General features: G+C 47.4%; 1 protein-coding gene across 1 annotated transcript in view; it reads right to left on the bottom strand.

The window, feature by feature from the left end:
• Positions 1-18,534, bottom strand: part of LOC138473186 (glutathione S-transferase omega-1-like) — a 95,634-nt gene that overhangs the window by 13,571 nt on the left and 63,529 nt on the right. Inside the window, exons 3-4 of the mRNA XM_069611747.1 lie at positions 15,511-15,733; positions 14,009-14,110 (exon numbers count right to left, since the gene is read on the bottom strand). Of these exons, the coding sequence (XP_069467848.1) occupies positions 14,009-14,110; positions 15,511-15,733 (325 nt within the window). The remainder of the gene's footprint in view (positions 1-14,008; positions 14,111-15,510; positions 15,734-18,534) is intronic.

The following is an 18,534-nucleotide window of genomic DNA, read 5'->3' as shown; positions in this document are numbered from 1 at the left end:
CGGCCAGTGCAGCAGGTTCTCCCCTGCCGATGGTTCAGGAGTGCAGAAGTGTGACGATAATGTGCACGTGTTTTTTCTGAACTGGGAAACTGGGCATAGGGACCGTGGGAAGGTAGGACATGTGTTGTTGGTGGCGTGTTTCAGTGGTTTCCAAGTGGAAAATGTCTGGAAATTGTTTTCTTTCCTAAATTTTGTAATTTGCCAGGGCTTGTGGGTAATAAATTCTAGGGCAATTCGCGCAAGTCATTCCCACAGGAGTTTTCTATTTCAGAAATGCATGGGGTTCCCCGTTTTCCTTGGGGGCTGTGACACCCCAGGCCCAAATCTGTAGGTTGTCCACAAGAGCAAATTCTTGCAAAATCTGCTCTCCCGACACACTTGGGGTTACCAGTGGTTTCGCCTTTTCCCTTTGTGCCCAGGTAGGTGCACCCACACGTGAGATACCGTTTTTGTCGGGACTGTGGGAAGGTAGCACATGTGTTGGCTGCGTGTTTCGGTGGTTTGCAAGTGGGAAATATCTGAAAATGTTCCTTCTTTGGCCCTGGGAACGCTCTGAGCCTCTGGGCATATGGGGTAACTTAGTCTAGGCTGTGTGACCGGTCCTTTGGGGTGTGCATCTTTGCTACCTCTCCCCCCCACAGACCATTTTACCGTCTGTTCTAGGCTTCCCCCCTCAAAGGGGCTGTGTGTGCTCCATCCCTCTTCCTAATCTTCGTTTTCCCCTTTTCTTCATCTGAACCCCCCTCCCCCATGGTCCGACAACTGTCATCACTCCTCTCTCAAAATTCAGTCATTTTAGTATGCTTTCCCCCCATTCGCCCCTTCATCTCTAATGATGCTGGTTCCTCCCTTTGCAGAGACCCCGCTGTGCTCCTCGCTACCTTAAAAAAGTAGCCCCGCCATCCCTTCTGCTTCAATATAATGTCCCAATCCTCCTTTGTATCCCCACTCCCTCATCCTTGTCAGGAAGCATCATTTTTAAATTTGCATCTGTCAGGTTGTTTCTAAGGGCATACAGCCCGTCCACATCGTTGCGTGGGCGGACCGCCGTTGCGGTCCTACTTCCCAGTAAAGGGAAGTGACGTTGGGCGAGGGCGGGGGCTACGGGGTCGTTCGGCAGTTACTGCCGTAGTTAAATAAAGAAAGGTTATACGCTGACCGGGCTCCCGCGTGGTCATTGCTTCGGCCGGTTTGAGGGTCTGCGCAAAACCTCACAATTGGCGACGAGGGGTGTACGACACCCGCCCGTGCCAGAGGGAGGCCCGCATTCGAGCGGTCGTAGCGTGTCGGCGCACCACTCCTGAAGGCACGCAGAGGACTGCGGTCGAGCAGCGTGGTGCGTCGGCGCTCCTCTTTTGAGAGCGGACCCGCCACGACAGGAAGGCCCATCCAGCACCGCGAGCATAGCGGATGCAGGCCCTCCCTTCACACCATGTCGGGTGTGTGCAGAAGCCCACGAGGAAGGCCCAGCAGTCTCACGATTCGGCGCGGGTGTCAACCCCGCCCCCCCTCCTCCCTCTCCACCCACCACACGCTGCGGTAGGCGACACAGGGACACAGACTGGAAAACAAACCTACGTGCGAAGAGGCGCATCCACTTCAGCCGCAGAGTACTCGCGGCTCCTACAAAGCACGTGCCCCACATGGAAGCAGCACGTGCAGCAACGCTGCAACACAGCAACACCACAAGGCCCTGCAGGAACGGCGGGCCCTGACCAGAGCACACACGCCATGCTGACGTGGACAAGCCATCACTGACATGTCGGCTCCAACAAGCCCAGCAGCATCCTCACCAGGCGGATCTGGAGCTATAGCAGATGATCCTCAACAGGCACAAGGATCAGGTAACACCTCAAAACATGCCCATACCTGGTCCATTTGATGTCAGAGACACCTCTAATCTGGGACCCAGATGGGTCATATGGTTAAGGGACTTCAAATTTTATGCGGGAGCAATTGGCCTAACTGATGACGCAAGGCTAAAAGACACCTTATTCATGACAGTAGGCCCAGCTGTCAGACATAGCAGGCGAACTGATGAATGTAGACACTTACCTATGGAGAACTTCATGGGAAACTATCGGAATACTTCACTCCCCACACAAACATTGACTATGAGTGCCATGTATTCCACACCACTAGACAGGAAAAAGGGGAGTCACTGGACAATTTTGTGATGCGCCTACGCATCAAGCTGAAATACTGTGAATTCCACAAATACTCCAATGAGGAAGCATTGAGATCCCAGGTCATAGCCGGTTGCATATCCCAACCATTCTGGAAACAATTGCTCCAAAAACAAAGGTCCCTCGAGGAAATCATCGCTCTAGCCAGAATGGAAGCTGCAGCTGGACAGTCTAGGCAAGGTCACCATTCGACACCCAACTCGGACACAATCAACAAACTACATGCTGCCCCCTCACAAGGCGGAAAATACAGACGCCACGTGCTACCGATGCGGGTATGAATATCCACAGAAGTGCGCCGCCTGCGGCGGAATGGACCACTACAGAGCCATTTGCAAGAACGCGCCGGGACCTGGGCCCAGCAGACCGAGACAACAGGAAAGAAGGAGAGGCTTGCGACACAGCCCACCCGCCGGAAGAGGAGACGAAGAACAAATGGGGTCACAGAGAGGACAGAACCCGGAGGAGCTCGTATGCAAGGGAAAACAGGAAGCCAACAGACGGCTCCAGACGGTCTCAAAGGAGGAGATTCGTCCGATACATTGAAATGCAATCCCCATCAGGCAGCGAATCCCAGTCATTAGAGGATGATCGCTTCCCTTCTGCCTCTCTGCTCCTTCTAATACCCTCCTCCTTTTCTTCTGCCGCTTTCGCTCCTTTTCCTCCACTTCTTTTGCTTCCCCCCCATTCCCTTTCCTCCTCATCCAACTTCATTCTCTGTCGTGCTTCTCCCTATTTGACCAGTTTATTTTTAGCTTCCCTTTCTTTGTCTTTTGGGGGGGGGGGTCGCTTTTGTGTCGTCTGCCTCGCTTCAGCAATCTGTCCTCCCACCCACTCGCTCTTGTCCGCTGTCGTCCCTTACCTGTCATTCTCTGCTTGCTTCGCCTGCAACTCGCAGTGCTCCTTATACTCATTGTGCATGGGTAGTGGCTTTGAATTATTTAACTTGGCTCCATTTATTGTATCTTCACTGCTATATGCAGGGGGTGTGCACACAGGGTTAGTGTAACCTGCTGATGCCTTCAATGGGTAACATCCCTGTCCCTCACACTGTGTGCGAGTGCTATGGGGTGGAGGAGGAACCGTGGGTGCTTCGTCCCCCACGACGGGCTGATTTAGTATCCACTCTCTCCTTGGTGTGTCCTCCACCTCGTCCCGAACATCTTCCATAGCTCTAGAACTGCTAGACTGCTTTGTAGCTTCTTGCCCTTATATGTGGCATGAAAGGATGTGGTCATGTGTTGCAGCCTAGGTTTCCTGTGGCCAAGGTTTTACCATCTTGCCCAGTGTCAGTCCATTCCGCACTATACTTACAAATTCTAACTTTGTACTGCGGAAGGGACTTGTACATATGCATTAGGGTAGTCTCTCTCATAATGGCACATCACTCTTAACTGCCGATACTTGACCTCAAAATGGGCTTTTGTTTGTACCTCAAATATCTTCACTGTTCTCACAATCAACAATCAACACATTTACTCTAAATTTCAACACTTCTCAAGCCTTCCCACAAGCCCCCCCTTGCTTCACCAACACCAATTGGAGCGCGCACCACAGTAGCCGCCCATACTGCAAACTCCGCCCCTTGAAACACTTGTGTATAGGCGCGTTACAAATGCCATATCATATCAAGGCCAATCCAAACCTCCACATGCTCCTGGAGCCTGTGCCAATACCAAAACAACCTTTCTTCACAACCTAGAGCTGGCTCCCCACCCTTATTTCCTCTTGCCACAAACCTAAGATCTTTGCTGCAATCTCGGTGCCCCTTATCCTGGGCCAACAATCTCCTCTTATCAGTCTTCCAAGTCCCATTTACAACCTATTTCCAACAGCTCCACCCCTCCCAATCTTCCCTACCTTTCTATACCAACATCAACAACTTCTATACACATACGAGTGCACTCTTAAAAATACAGCATTCAACAAATCTCAACCCCATGGCCGTCATCTTGCCTAACACACGACAAGGGAAGGGAAACATCTCTTCCGATAACTGCCCTGTTAGGTCACCTGAAGAGTGGTCCTTCTATGCCTTGGCACAGCGAAACTGTAATACATCATAAGGTGCCATCTTCCATAAACCTGGGAAAGCCCTGGTCACAGGGAAACTTCCTCTCAAGTGCTTTATCTCTTCTTCCCCACAATATATACAACATTCCCCCCCTCCCAGGTTTGTCAGATTACTGTTCTCATGCTTACATCTGTTGGTCAGCTAACACCTTCGGAACCGCTGCTTCCCACAATCTGCCACTCCGCTTTCTGGTCTGAATTTCTCCTAGGGGCTCCCGACGACCGTCTGAGATTTCACACGCGATTAACAATCTGGTCCTCATGGGGTGCGACAGTCTGTCAGGATCGCGGCCGGAAAAACCGGGTTTATAGGAATGACATTATGTCGAAAGTCAATGTCGAAAAAAAAAAATAAAAATCAGATTTTTTTTTGATTGATTTTTGTTCGAAATGGGGGGTTCCCCCCCAAAACCCCATTTTGTATTTTATTTGTGTTTTACCCTTTTCTTTAACTCCCAGAAACCCAAAAGAAACCTACAATTAAAAAAATAAAACATTTGATTTTTTTTTTTTGCGACATATTGTTTTCGACTTTGACTGCACACCGAAAAAACGGTTCAACCACAGAGGGCATTGTCCGGTCCTCTGCTACCAGGTCGTAATGGGGAGGAAACCCCCTAGGGGCATGCAACGGGCGGGCCATGGGGAATCCCATGCCCAAAAAACAGTAATGTGGCAAAGTGCTGTTTTATTCAACACAAACCAGATAAAACCAGGACAGCGATGGATCTCTCCCCCAACTTGGCACAGGCTTGCCACTGGGCTTTAAGCAAATATGTAACCATAAACAAAAGACATTTCACAAACGTAAGGTGGGATGGGTAGCTCCACCTGAGACCACCTACAAATAGATAGAGGGGGGGGGGGACATGTTATCAGGGCATTCTGTGAGTGGTGGCTGCAACACTGCTGAGGCAAGCATTAAAGGTGAATAGGGATTTGTCGGGGATGGCTTGCTCAGCCTCGGCATCCTGGACAGTTACCAGCACAGGAGCAAGAATTGAATGTGATGAAAACAGCCCTAAGGTACCATTTGTCCCAGTATGGTTACCTTTTCTGACTCCCTCGGCCACAAGCCAGAACATTTAGCTTTCAACTTCATACTGTATTATATCTTTTGTCCCAAAGAGATGGATGGGAACTGTGGGGCGGTCCCCTTATGACCTCAACTCAAGCGGACCCACCACCTGAGGAACAAGTGCACATTTTGTACAATTGTCCGGGGAGCAGTTAGATGGTGTCGCGGAAGCAAACTAACCCAAGGCGCAACGAACCACATAAGTTGACATCTTATATACAACAGAACACTCCAAGATACTTTATTACAATCCGCCCCACCCCCACATGTGAATGGACAAACCCTCTTCAAAGAAATCCCATCTTTCCCCAATTCCTACATTCTCATTGGTAGCCGTTTATCTTAACGGCCATCTTCAGCACATATGTAAAACACAACTTTTAGGATTTGTCCCTAGTAGGGCATGACATCAACTAGTAAAACATTTGTATGCAGACATAATGATTTACTAGTAATAATTGGCCTAGGCTCTTAAATGCACATGGTTCGCATAAATGCTTAAGGCGACATGAAGACTGCGTAAACCAGTTCTTCTTTGAACTAGCGATAACTCCTTCACCTCCCCCACGTTCCACGCCTACATTGGAACATTCTAATCTAAATAACTGCCATGTTATGGCACACAGCATATCTTGATAATAGACTTGAAATTTCTGGCTTTAAATCATGCTTTACTGTTGGTCAAAACAAATAGCGAAAACACTGTCAAAATCCTCTGCATTCAAGAGATCATCTACTTTCTGCGATACTTATCAGACCATAAACCTGTGACCTGGTCGACGGCTGACCTACTGAATTACTTATTTCTCCATCAGCGCCAAGTCTGAAAACCCAGAACCTCCCAGATAACTCAAATTCATTGCACAAACTGCTAGCTGCAAAGTCCGAATAAATTCACGAAACCACATTACATGCACATTTATATAAACTCCCTTTTTATGTTCCTCGGTGTGCATGTCTTATAAGTATCACTTCTCTATACCGTGGGATTTGAGGACAGGCCTCCCCTTTTTGCTGGCGCATTAACCCCTCCCCCCCCGACATCACCCCCCCCCCCCCCCATCTTCCAGTTTCTACATAATTTAGAACACCATGTGCAAATCGTGTTCATGTTATATTTGGTGGTTTTAACATTTTATCTTTCTGCGCACGTGCAAACCCGACATGTGCCAATTTTAAACAAAAAGTCATGCTAAAAGTACCATCCATTAAGAATTAACTACACTGGATACATATGAAATTGCAACATCGTGCCTAGTTTGCTGCACCCCAGGTCATCAATCTGGCACGCTGTGATGCTGGAAATGCATCGGAGGGACAGGGCCTCTGTATCCTTGTCCTTTACTGCCTTTCTATCGTGTGTTCTGTCGTATTTTCCGCGCAGGAGTTCATGTGGGACTCCTGGCGGTGCAGCTCTCTCTCTTTTGGTTTGGTGAACAGACCCATGGGATACCCTTATGGCACCCATGGGTGGGGGGGTACAACCCTGTGCCCCTAGTGTATGTTTTTGGGCACCTGTGGGTGGCCCACAGAGCAGGGTATGGGCTGGTGGCAGCTCCATGCTGAATTTGACAGGTGCGCCGAGTGTCCTCCATTTTGGGATACCCAGGCCCTGCCATTGGAATCAGTTGATTCCTGATGGAAAACAAGATGGCCCCTGTGGCCTCTTGCTTTCTATTGCCTGTTACCTTGTTTTCTCAAAGTCCTGGGAAGCCCTGACTCTGTCCCTTCCCCCTGACTAGCTGTTGGGTGGAAGTTCCATATATGGTGTTGTTGTGAGTCCAGTCCAGACTGGCTGGAGCCTTCCCAGTGACTATGTTGTGGGTACGCCCTGTGGGTGGGACCTGGGTGAATGGAGTGTGTGACCAATATGCACTTCTTGTGAGACAGCCTTGCCCGAAACTGGCCTGAATGCAGTGTGTAGTGTTGAATGGCTGGGTACTTGTCCCAATCCACATTCCTTGTTGTGAGTGTCTGAGAGGGAGGAGGATAGCCTGAATGCACTATGTGCCTGATTGGCTGACTGACTGCATGAATGCCCTTCTGTATGATTGGCTGCTGAGTGTGAGCCAGCAGTGTGGATGAGAGACAGGATAGTATATCTGGGGACCTCTCACCACTGGAAATTGTTCAGAAGCGTTCAGAAGCTGTGTCTACACTTTAAGAGTAACTGGAACTGCTGATCCTCGATGCACAGCTGGAAGAAGAAGACTTGCTGTTGCATTTGCTTCGACCTGATCTGAAAGCTGCCAAATTCGTCGAAGACTGATCCGAGTGAGGACCTGGTAAGGCGCCCTCTTCCCGTGCTCCGAGGGACCATCGAGCACCGCTAACCTTCGCCGAAGCTCCCTGGAAGTCAGACCCTCGAAAGGCTGCCGACCCGAGACGGGACCACCGAGGAGAACGAAGCAAAGCACCCAGACTTCACCGCTGTCGAAGTCCATTGCCGTCGACCAGGGTTCGCAGGTTTGTGTAACCGCTGGAGGCCCATCGAAGTTGTGTTGCCCAGCCGTGGGGACTGCTTGACGGCGTGCCGCTGTTAGGGAGAATTCTCTGTTAAGGCTAATTTCCCAAACCTTATGAGTCCCCCAGCAGCTTTGCTGGATTTTTGGGGTTTATGTTTTTCTCCTGCTAAGAGTGAGACTCTTTCTCCCACTCTTAGACATTATTTGAGAATGTCCTTTGACTATGTAATGTGTTTTGTGGGCTATGGGGTCTTTTACTCCATAGGGCTTCATGTGTTTTTGGTATGTGTGTTACACAGCACCCTCAGTGCAGTAACACAAGGGTGTCATAGTGACCCCCAAACATAGACTCCATACCCTGGGACTGACTGTCTCCCAAGGCATGTGAAGTCACCATTGACTTTACTAGTCTCAAATTGTGAACAGAACCAGTACAAACCATCATATTGTGGAAGTACTGGTAGGGGTAATTCTATTGCCCCTGGGTCTGTTTTCCAAGGGGGCACCGTGCAGTCCCCCCTTGTCGAGTTTCTGGCTGGTGGCAGTGGTTACCACGCGAAATATTCCTTAAGAATATTTACTACGGGATTTTCCCATTCATTTTAAACGCACCACTTTTTTGGTGCAATGTTAAAGATACAGCTGGGTTATTTAATATTTATTCCCCAGTTGGGTCTTTATGCCAGGACTCGGTTTTAAAATGGTGTTTGTGTCCGCCTCTGTAACTCCAACCCAAGCCGAGCCCTTTGTTCCACTTCTGGCGGGCTTCTGCACAGAAACCTCCAAAAGTGGTGCCACTCTGTCTGGGTCTACAGGATGTGTAGGAGGGGAGAATAGGCACCCTGGACTGAGTTGCCTTGGCAACTCAAGACGCACTCTTGTAAGCATGTTTGAGTGACAGCTAGGACTGATGAATCGGGGTTTTCTGCATAAAAGCAGGGCTTTGGGGACTGGAACTTCAGAAGTCGCCACAGGACCTAAAGAATCCAAAGAGGGAGAAGCTGACCCGACCTGCAACGACAACACCACCGGTGGAGCCCTGCTGAACCGACTCACCACTTCCCAACAACAGAGAAGATCTTCTTCCAGGAGAGTCTTCTTCCTTTGAGCTGGTGGGGTTAACCAGTTCGCCTTTTTCGCCTCCTGGATCGTCTCGTGGTCGAATCGCCCGTGCCAAGCACCCCGGCGGCCGGATAGCCACGCTTCACCACTACCATGAATAAAAGGGTAGTACCTTTTAACCGGGAAACTCTGCGGCTGGTTTCTTCCCTGGCAATGCTACGACCCCCAGCTTTCCTCCACATCGAGATCTCCTCTTCCACTGGACGAAGCACTGAGCTGCACCCGCTGCCAGGAATAACTGCCCCCGCTGGAGCTTTCTCACCATTTCAGGTACTGTGTCCCGCCTGGTCTCCCTTGCAACAGACTGTCCAAGGTGTCCCGTAAATCCTTGACTCTCTATCCTGGGGTGACCTCGGACCTGTTAACTAACTTTTCTGAACTGATCTAACTCCTTTTTGAACCATCTGCAAAGACTTTTAAAGTGTACTTCAACTGTGTGATCTTGGGCACATTCCGCCTTGCTCTCTCCAAGAGTGGGCCTGGCCTATGAACTTTTTGCTCTACAGTAGACCCTGCCTTTCTTGACTTGCTGTGGTTCTTTAAAAGTGTTGGTATTGCCTATTTCTGCCTTTCCTCTCCCTTTTTAAATCATTATTGGAGTGCCATCTATGGTTACGCGCTCAACTCGGTTTTGCTAAATAAGTGGTGTACTAGACTTGTCAAATAATTAATTAGGGAGGTGTATATCTTTCTAGTGACTGTTTGAACTTGCTTGACATATTAGTGCCAGTGTATTTTTACAAGTGTGTTTTTAAATAAATAATTATATACTTTTTATACCAAAGCTCTGGTCAGTGTTTGCTTGTGCTACTGTCTCTTTGTACCTAATGTGTATACTCTATATACTGCCCAACTCTTCTTGAGAGACGTTGGACTGCTCAGCCACAGCTACCAGGTAAATCTGGGTGGTATAGACTGCTACCAATTGGGTTTACTGCCAACACCTGTAGTCTTAAACTTTTGCAGTGGTCCCTAAGGGAACTGCACAAGTTTCTGCCTAACAGCCGCCGGCGACTGGAGCGCCCGCTCCTTTGCTTAAGAACATTTGAATCGAAGGACTCCCTTGTCCGCAACGTCGACCGCTTTGTCCTGCCGGAGAAAGTCAAGGACTACCAACGCGCCGAGGAGAATCCGCCGGTGGGTTTCCCGCCACATGAAGGCCACAAAGACTTCGACGACTAGACGCCCTTGCTGGGCCACAGTTCTTCTGAAACTCTTTGCGGTCCTGCACAATCAATCGCCGAGGTGCCCCGCACACCTCATCCTCGCAGGACGTCGCTGACCAGCACCGCCTGGATCAACGTCGTGGTCTCGGCACCCTCGAACTTCTCATCGATGCCAAGTTCACCTTCTTCGACGCCTCTCAACGATCCGTGACTCCTGCCTGAACGGGAGTCACTCAAGAAGGATCCGTTGACGCTTCTTCGAAGAACTCTACTCCGCCAGGTACATTGAGGGGGTAAAAACATTAAAGGAGAGAACAAGACTATTGGGCAATATATGGACAGGGCTTGTGCTATATATCTTTATTTACAGGTTGCCCAGGTGGGGGGGGGGAATCTCCACACAGAACTGTCTATCAGTAGGGGCCAGTATTCTGCCTATTGTTTCAACCATCTTGCTTTCCTTCCTATCTCTATTGCTGGTTTCATGGTTATTGATCTGTGTGACATTTTAACCGTACAGTTGATGCACTTTAATAAGATTTGATAACATTGGTGGTACCACTTTAGAATTGTATATATTTATCATTGTTGATTTCTGAGTACAAAGTGCGTTATTGTGATCGTGTACATACCTTTGAATATTAATTATATAAAGACTGTTTTCAGTAATACAGTGTGTGGACATTCCTTTGTGGGGGTTCGGGGACTACACTGTACTTAAGAACCAGCCCGCATCACCTCCTGAGAAGCTAGGCCTGGATTGCTCGTCCATTGCTACCTTATAGAGAATCTTGGCTGGGGTCCTCTGTGCCTCTCCCCTACCATATAGAGAGCGGAAGTACAGGCACCCCCCACCGGTATCTTTACACACGCACAACATGAACCCCTCGTGCTCATGTGGACGCTTCCTGACCAACCCCATATAGGACTCCAATTAATAGGAATTCCCTGCCAGCTGCAAGTCACGTGTAGGGACCTCTTTTTGAATTATTCTGCTCAGTAATTTGAGGATTTTAGCTCTTTTACTGTGAGTGCCATTACCTCCCTGGCCTCTAGAGACTTGTTCGAGCTACTTTCCTCTTGATGTCAGGTCTGAGTCGGTGGGAATCTGACCTTCCAGCAACATCCGTTTCTATGCTTCTCCTGAGAGAACTAAGCCCATTGTCTGGGACCTGTATATCGTCTGTACATTTGAATACTGGTCAAAACATGTCTTTCCTTGGTAACCTTGGCAAACTGCACTTGCTGTCTGAACTGCTCAGGCTTGGCTCTCCTGCTAGCTCTGCAAGACAGGGTCTTTCTGCAGTCTCAAGGCTTCTCGATGACTTACCTTCACCCAAGTGTGGCTGCGTCCTCCATCTTGGTTTACATGACCACTCATTTTAGTTGCGCACTGCATTACACAAGCTTTGTGTATTCTTGTGCGTCTTGCGTTTCAGCATAAAAAATGTTTTAAAAAAAGAAGAGTAGGTTTTCTAACCTATTTGATGCAAGCATGCTCTTCATGTAGAAATGCAATTTGACCTAGTGTTTGTGTATCTTCATGTTGGATGTGTATGCACTTTCTGTCTAATGCACCTACATGTGTTGTCCTCCACCATAACATTGGTCTCATGATTACAGCTCATTCAGTTGCTCCTCACCTGCAAGTGTATTTCCTCAGTGGCGTCCTCTGGGTAGGGTCTGTATGGCTGCCTTAGTGAATAACGTCTCGTGCATCAGCGATACAATGGTGGTGGGGGGTAGATACCATAAGTGAGGTGCATCGTTCATGTCCAACGTCGAAACAAGGGAAGGGCTGACGCAATGATGGACACGTTCATCCACCTCTTTAGGATATGCCTGCATAAGGGCTTGTGGTGGAGGACTTTTGGTTCTAGGGTTTACCATAACGCCTTATGAAGTCGCTGCCCACTGGAGGGGCACTCAGCCGCTCTTCTAAACACACACATTTTCAGGGACAGCCTAACAAAGGCAAACCCATCTGATGTATTAGGAATTATAAGCAGGAAGCAGTTGACTGAATTTGTGCTTCTAATATGGACTGAGTGTTGTGAACAGGCCAATCAGGAGGAAGAGGACATTGCTGAATTGTTTGCTTACAGGGTCTTCGTTGCTATTTGCCACAATTGCAGGGGCTCTAAATGAAACACATCCTTCTCCATCCAGCGCAGTGTGGAGATCACATTTGACAACCCCCCTCCCTTCTCAAATTACATGGCAGTACTGGTCAGCAACAAGCATTTTGTATGTCCAGAAAGACGTCTTTTACCTTGACAAAACATGTTCTTCCTTCCCCTTACATGTCCCTTTTCACAAGCACTTTAAACAAACGTATTACGTTAATCTTGGTTCTTGCTCAATACACCATATTGTATGCACTGCAGTCCTAAAATCCATGTCTGTAGTAGGTCCTCTAAAATATTGGATGTTTGGCTTAGGAAAGAAATATACTATATTAGGAAAGAAATATACTATATTTTAAATGTTAAAGGTTACTTGTACCGCGCACTATCACCACCGGAGTGGTCCCCTGGCGGACCTGAAAAAGGACGGTGTGAAATGGAGGGTGTGGGAGCGGTTAGTAGGGTGCAGTGGGAATAGGAAAGCAGCGAGTTCTGATGTTCTATTGTCAGCTTCAGTTTAGTTTGCACCGTTTGCTGAGCTTAGGTGCAATTTGAGTCTGAGCGATTGCCCGTGTGCTGCTATGCATGGTTATGGGTTTGTATGTTGTTGCAGTGTGGTGAAGTACATGCAGTTTGCTGTGCAGAAGTGGTCTTCTGAGTTTCTGTAGGATAAGGTGTTACACCTTTTCGTCATCGCTGCTTTGTACACTTACATAGGTGGAAAATGTGCAGTTCCGCGCTTTGTTGTGCAGATGCGCGATCTATTTCTGTCAATACCACCAGTTCTAGCGGTACTGTGGTTCCACGTCATCAGTGCACGTCAAGGACAGGTCACATGATTCTTCCACGCAACCAGCTGACTATTACGACATGTCATGTGACGCTATATCAGAACCGAAGGCTTTCGCCTTCGCGCGTCGCTTCTGTATTTCAGGACGCTCCGTAAGTTCGAACTCTAGGCTCTCCCTATTCTAGTGTATTCAATCTTGCATGGTATCTACCATTCCTTTTTCTCTCTTACCTTATAGTGTGCCCTTCCAGCGCTTCCTTCCAACCATCTCTACCTTTCACTCCGAGAACCCTCCACCTCTCAGCAACAACTAGATTCCTCCAAATCCATCCGTAAGAAACCCCTCTCTTCTCCCAATCGATTCTATTATTCCGCTGTCCTCCTATATTCACCTGTTGTTTTCTCCCGTTAGAACCTGTGATACAGCCATCAAATCGGGAGGTCTGCGCCTTGGATAAACCACCTGTCTGCAAGGATCTCCGACAACACACCTAGGGTTTTTTCCCCCTTGAGGGTTTCCCTGGGGGTCCTGCCTCTTCCTGTTGAAGTTTCTTTCTTCCCTTCCAGCAGAGTAGGGGTCTCAGGACTCTCAGGGAGGCTTTTCAATTCCGCCGCTGCTGTCCCGGTTCCGGCGTTCCGACCAGGTTAGTGGAGTTTTATATCTCATTCTGGACTATCAGATTAGAGTGTGACATAAGGTTTTAGCATTGGGTTAGCAGTGGGGGTGGGGAGTGTTACCTCTTTGCTTTAGTTTCTGTGCTCGGCTTTAGTTTCTGTGCTCGGCATCTATGACCATCCTGTGTGCTTTGATATTGTTTGGCATCCTAGTCGGTAGGTAATCGCCAGGAAAATATAATCACCAGGTGGACAAGTGTAGAAAAATCACATTTCAGCATTCTTGCGTTCCTCCAGACAGCTGTCTAATATCTATATTAACAAACAGCCTTAAACACAGGATATCCGAGTTCTGCATCATATTTAATTTCACAGCCGTCCCCTTACCTCTTCCAGTTCAAGGAGCTGGTTTTTAAAATCTGCCTTCATTTCCGATATATCCTCTCCTTTCCTCTTTGCCATAAGCATTCTATACATGAAGGGGTACAGCTAAAAGCAGAATAAGTGATGTCAATGCACAGGATGTTACAAAAGGCGAATACACATTACATAAAGCCACAAAGAATTCATCCCCTTGCATTGCACTCTGAAGGGCATTTAAAAAATCATGTGGCTTGCATCCAAGATCACAAATCAAGCTTGCAAAGCAGCAGGAAAGCGTTTTGAGATACACATATTCCATAGTAGCGTTGTGCAAGGCTTTCCTCAGTTACAAAACTCATCACACAGTTAAAAAACAGATCTCAAAGTTTTCACAAATCCAAGCCATATTAAAAACATACGCAGAAATATTAACACAATTTGCATAATATTAAAAGCTTGCCTGTTCACATGAGCATCAATAAAACTATATTTATCATTATACCCCTTAGGGCATTGATGTAATATTATATGCCCTATAAATAAGGTGCCCCTAGGATGAATATGGACGTCCAAATTGGGGACAAGCAAGGGGGTGTGAGGGAGGGGGCGGTTGCAAGGAATCCACCCCTCTCCCCAGAGTCCAGGCACTGCACTGGTCAAAGTGTTTTATCCGGCAATGGCGCCCTGTTCCCTAATTTAAGGAAATTGCTCATTTAGAAGATGGCGGATGAGAGGGAGCATTTTGGAATGCAGGAGTAGAAGGGAGTGAAACAATGCACATATCCATTATCTCATTGAGTATTTATATATGCCGTTTCAGGAACCTAGACCAGATAGCCATATAACTCTCCAAATCAATACTTTTTCCTTAGGATACCTTTGCAAGGTCCGCCAAACTGACCATACCTTCCAGACATGCTTCTAGAGGGCGCCTCCCATTATACTTGCAGGGTTTCTCTAGGTCGATTACATGTGCAGAAGGAGAGCCAAGTACCCACAACCACTGAGTTTGATAAAGTCTTGGTAAAAGTACAAAGTGGAAATGCAAATGGTTCCATTTAAATGAGTGCCCCGACATATTGACTTGGCACAGTCTCCACACAAAAAGCACAATCTAGTGCACTCCCCATACAAGTTAGCCAGACTCCCAGCCGCTTTCAATGACAGGCAGGGTTCCAGGTATCCCCTTTCATCAGGTTTTTACTTTATAGCCAACACATTGTCCAAGCAGGAACCTCCATTGAGCTTCACCCAACCATTGTATAGGCCCTAGTATTTCCAGATTCCTCACTGTACAGAGGAGCAGGCTCAACCTTAAGGCACAGCCTCCCACACCTACAAATGGTCACATCTCTAATCTTGCCAAGTGCCGGAAACCCGGTTCAAGATGATCTAATTTTTCAGTATCCTATTCCTTATTCCTCCCTTTTCATTATTTTTTGCCCCAACTGTAAAGATGTTGCCTCTAGAACCTGCTAAGCTGCCGTTCGCTCTATAAAGCAAACATTTGGTGAAAAAAAAAATACCTTGGAAAAATGTTCCAGGAGCATCTTCTGCTGTGCTTTCTCAAGTGGATCTGAAGGGGTCAGCTTCTTCCCGGGGTATGCTTCATCCAGGTAATCACAGGCGATCGCGGACTCGTAAACGATCTCACCTTTGCTGGTCTCCAAAACAGGCACCAGACCAAAGGGGGCTTTCTTCAGGAACCACTCTGGCTTGCTTTTAAGGTTAACATTGATCGTTTCACACCTAAAGTATGGGTGAAGATGCAGGGACATAGTTCAAAAGGTGACTATATCTGGCTAGGCTAACAAAATCAAGAAATATTTTATTTTATTAATAGGGTTTTAACATCTGCAAATATAGGAAAGAGTGCCTCAAAGGCTCAAATAAAAATCTTACTCTCAGAACCCACCTTCACTAAATCAGGAGGTAATTCCAAAACACCAATAAAAACAGTTAAGACAGGAAATAGTCTAGGTTTGGCAAGCAGGCATGTGCAAGCCTTTTCTCACTTTACTTGCTGCATAGCGTGCTCTATAATACATGTATAGGTGCATGGAAGATGAAAGATTGTCTGAGAAACACTAGATGCTTTTAAGCGCTAATGCAGTTACAGTACCCAAGGAAAGACTTGTGATGAACAACGTTTTTGAAGCAACCGGTGTGATATGCAGGAGACTGCCACACAGTCTCTGTAGTGTTGTCCCCAGAGCTCTTCATATAGGTGTGGCTGTCACTTTTGTGACCCCGGGAAAAATGCAGCAACTTAAGGAATGCAACATCCTACACCAATAAGAGTTGGAAAACCTCAAAATAATTGATGCAAATATAAACTCAGATTTCTTCAGCTCCACCTGAAAATTAAAACAATTAAACCAACAGGGAGGTGGAGAATCTGGTGCAACTAATTCTACCAACACTGGTAGGGTTTAACACCACCAAAGAATGGATCCAAACAGAACATTTTGAAGCAGATACAATAGTCATTCTTCAAACAGGAACAACAACCCAACACCCTGAAAGCAATAATTAACCTTGCCTGAAAAAGATTACACAGGCAGCCCCATTACCACAAGCATAAACCTCCCTTTTACCTTTCCATTGGTTAATTAGTCTCTAGCCTGCCGCACGTCTCCCCTACACAGACCATGGTCTACCTCACTCTGGGCGGGGACACAATACATCAATATCCAGACTCTGCTGCAAGCCTGCTTAACGGTGTAAGAGGACAGGGGCCAGGCAAGCCTCGCAGCTGCAAGATCACTGCAGTGGTGAAGGGTTGAGTTCACACACAAAAGGCTGAAATTACAAAATATGGCAAGTCAGAGTCTCCAAAAATAGAAATTAATCAGGAAGCAGAAATTGACAACTAATGCATTCGAAAATAGAGTGAAATCTCGAATAAGTATCATTGCTAACCAATAACTCGCATCCTGGAATGGAAAACAGCCATTAAGTGTGCTGCACGGTGAAACTAGGAGACCCGCCTGTCTACGAAGCATCAGGCAAGGGTCCAATCAGGCTGTACAGGCGCTTGTGTGATCTTTTCAGGCGAAGGAGCAGCTGACAAAGGGCTTGGAGAAACTTAACGATTCCTTTTTCTTGGATACCTAACCATCTCAGAATTCCAGCATCTGCAGAAATGATCGAAGGCAAAAAAACACAATGCGAAATGACCAAATTATTTTTGTCGGAATTCATTAAGTATTTTTGTTCTTTTTTATGAAAAAATAGATGTGGGGTGGGGTAAGGGAATAGGTTAAGGTAGGGAGAAGAGGGGGGTGGAGTAAGGGGAGGAGAGAAGAGGGGGGTCTCAGTAGGTCATTTTCTTTATCATTTCACACTAATCCCAGAATTCTGGCGTGAATATGAACCCCGAATCAAGTCGGTCCTCAGTTTACAAGGGCTCCTCACGGTTAACTATAGCAGTGATTCAGCCATCAATTTCGAAGGGTCCTGGAGCTACGATTATTAGTTGGCACGAATAATGGATGCAAATATTGTAGTGCATCCTAGGACAATACTGAGGATTCCAGGTGGGAGGTGTCAACCCAAGTTAGGATCAACCTATGGCCTTGGGGCTAGGGGGTCGTGAGGGGTCTCTAGGACACTGCAGGGATTAGGCTGGATCTCAGACATTCCTTTACCCACAAAAGGCAGAACAAAATAGCCATGGTTAAAGCAGTGGAAGAGTTATTAAAAAAGGCCCTCAGTGTGTGCAAGCAGGATGCAACCAACTACACGCTTAATCATGCATGCATAGCCCACTATGCTCATTTGCGACATGGAAAGCCACGAGTTCCCCAGGAGTCTGTGTTGTGCAGCCTCAGCCTACCTCCTATTCCAGCCTCACAGTGGCGCGTAGGTGCGCGTTTTGGTGTCTAGCTTGACTGACACACACACACACACACATACATACATTTCCTCAGCCAGCCAACTATTCCCCACCTACTGCAATTTTCCGAGAATGAAGAGGAAAGGGATGAGAGAAGGAAGAGAATAAAATAGTCAGAGGGAAAACAGCAGGGATGGTTGAGGCGCTAAATGCTGATCTTCAGTGGTGAGCATCGATCATGAAAGTCTTCAGAACTGTACAAATCCTGAGGTGGTATTTGTTGCTGTGGATGTCGTGTAGGAAGAGGTGCAGGATGTTCCGTTCCCTTTGGTAGTGGTGTTGCTCGAGTGATTGATGTGATCCAAAAGGCACAAGACTTGAAATCCAGTGGTCCAGCCTTCAGAAGCAGACTCTGGCCTGGAAGAGGCAGGAGAATCAGCGGGACTCAAGCCGATCAGGATAGCTAGAGGATGCCCCAGTCAGTGTGTAAACGTATGGACGATCACCTAATGGGGAAGTCGAAGGGGGGGGGGGGAGTGAGGAGGAGTTGTTAGAAAGTTCCAAGGAAAATGCATGTACGACTGCCCAGTTGAAGAAAACAAAGTTCAGAAGAGCAACAGTACTACTCGGCAGGGCTCTAATACTTCAAGTCCCTTTACCCTTACTAGAAGAAGAAAATAAAGTGTCTGGATAACAATGATGCGGATTGCAT

This window comes from Ambystoma mexicanum, chromosome 8, assembly GCF_040938575.1.
Source record: "Ambystoma mexicanum isolate Mex_15411 chromosome 8, UKY_AmexF1_1, whole genome shotgun sequence".
Classification (NCBI taxonomy): domain Eukaryota; kingdom Metazoa; phylum Chordata; class Amphibia; order Caudata; family Ambystomatidae; genus Ambystoma; species Ambystoma mexicanum.
This window is presented reverse-complemented; position numbering and strand designations above follow the sequence as displayed.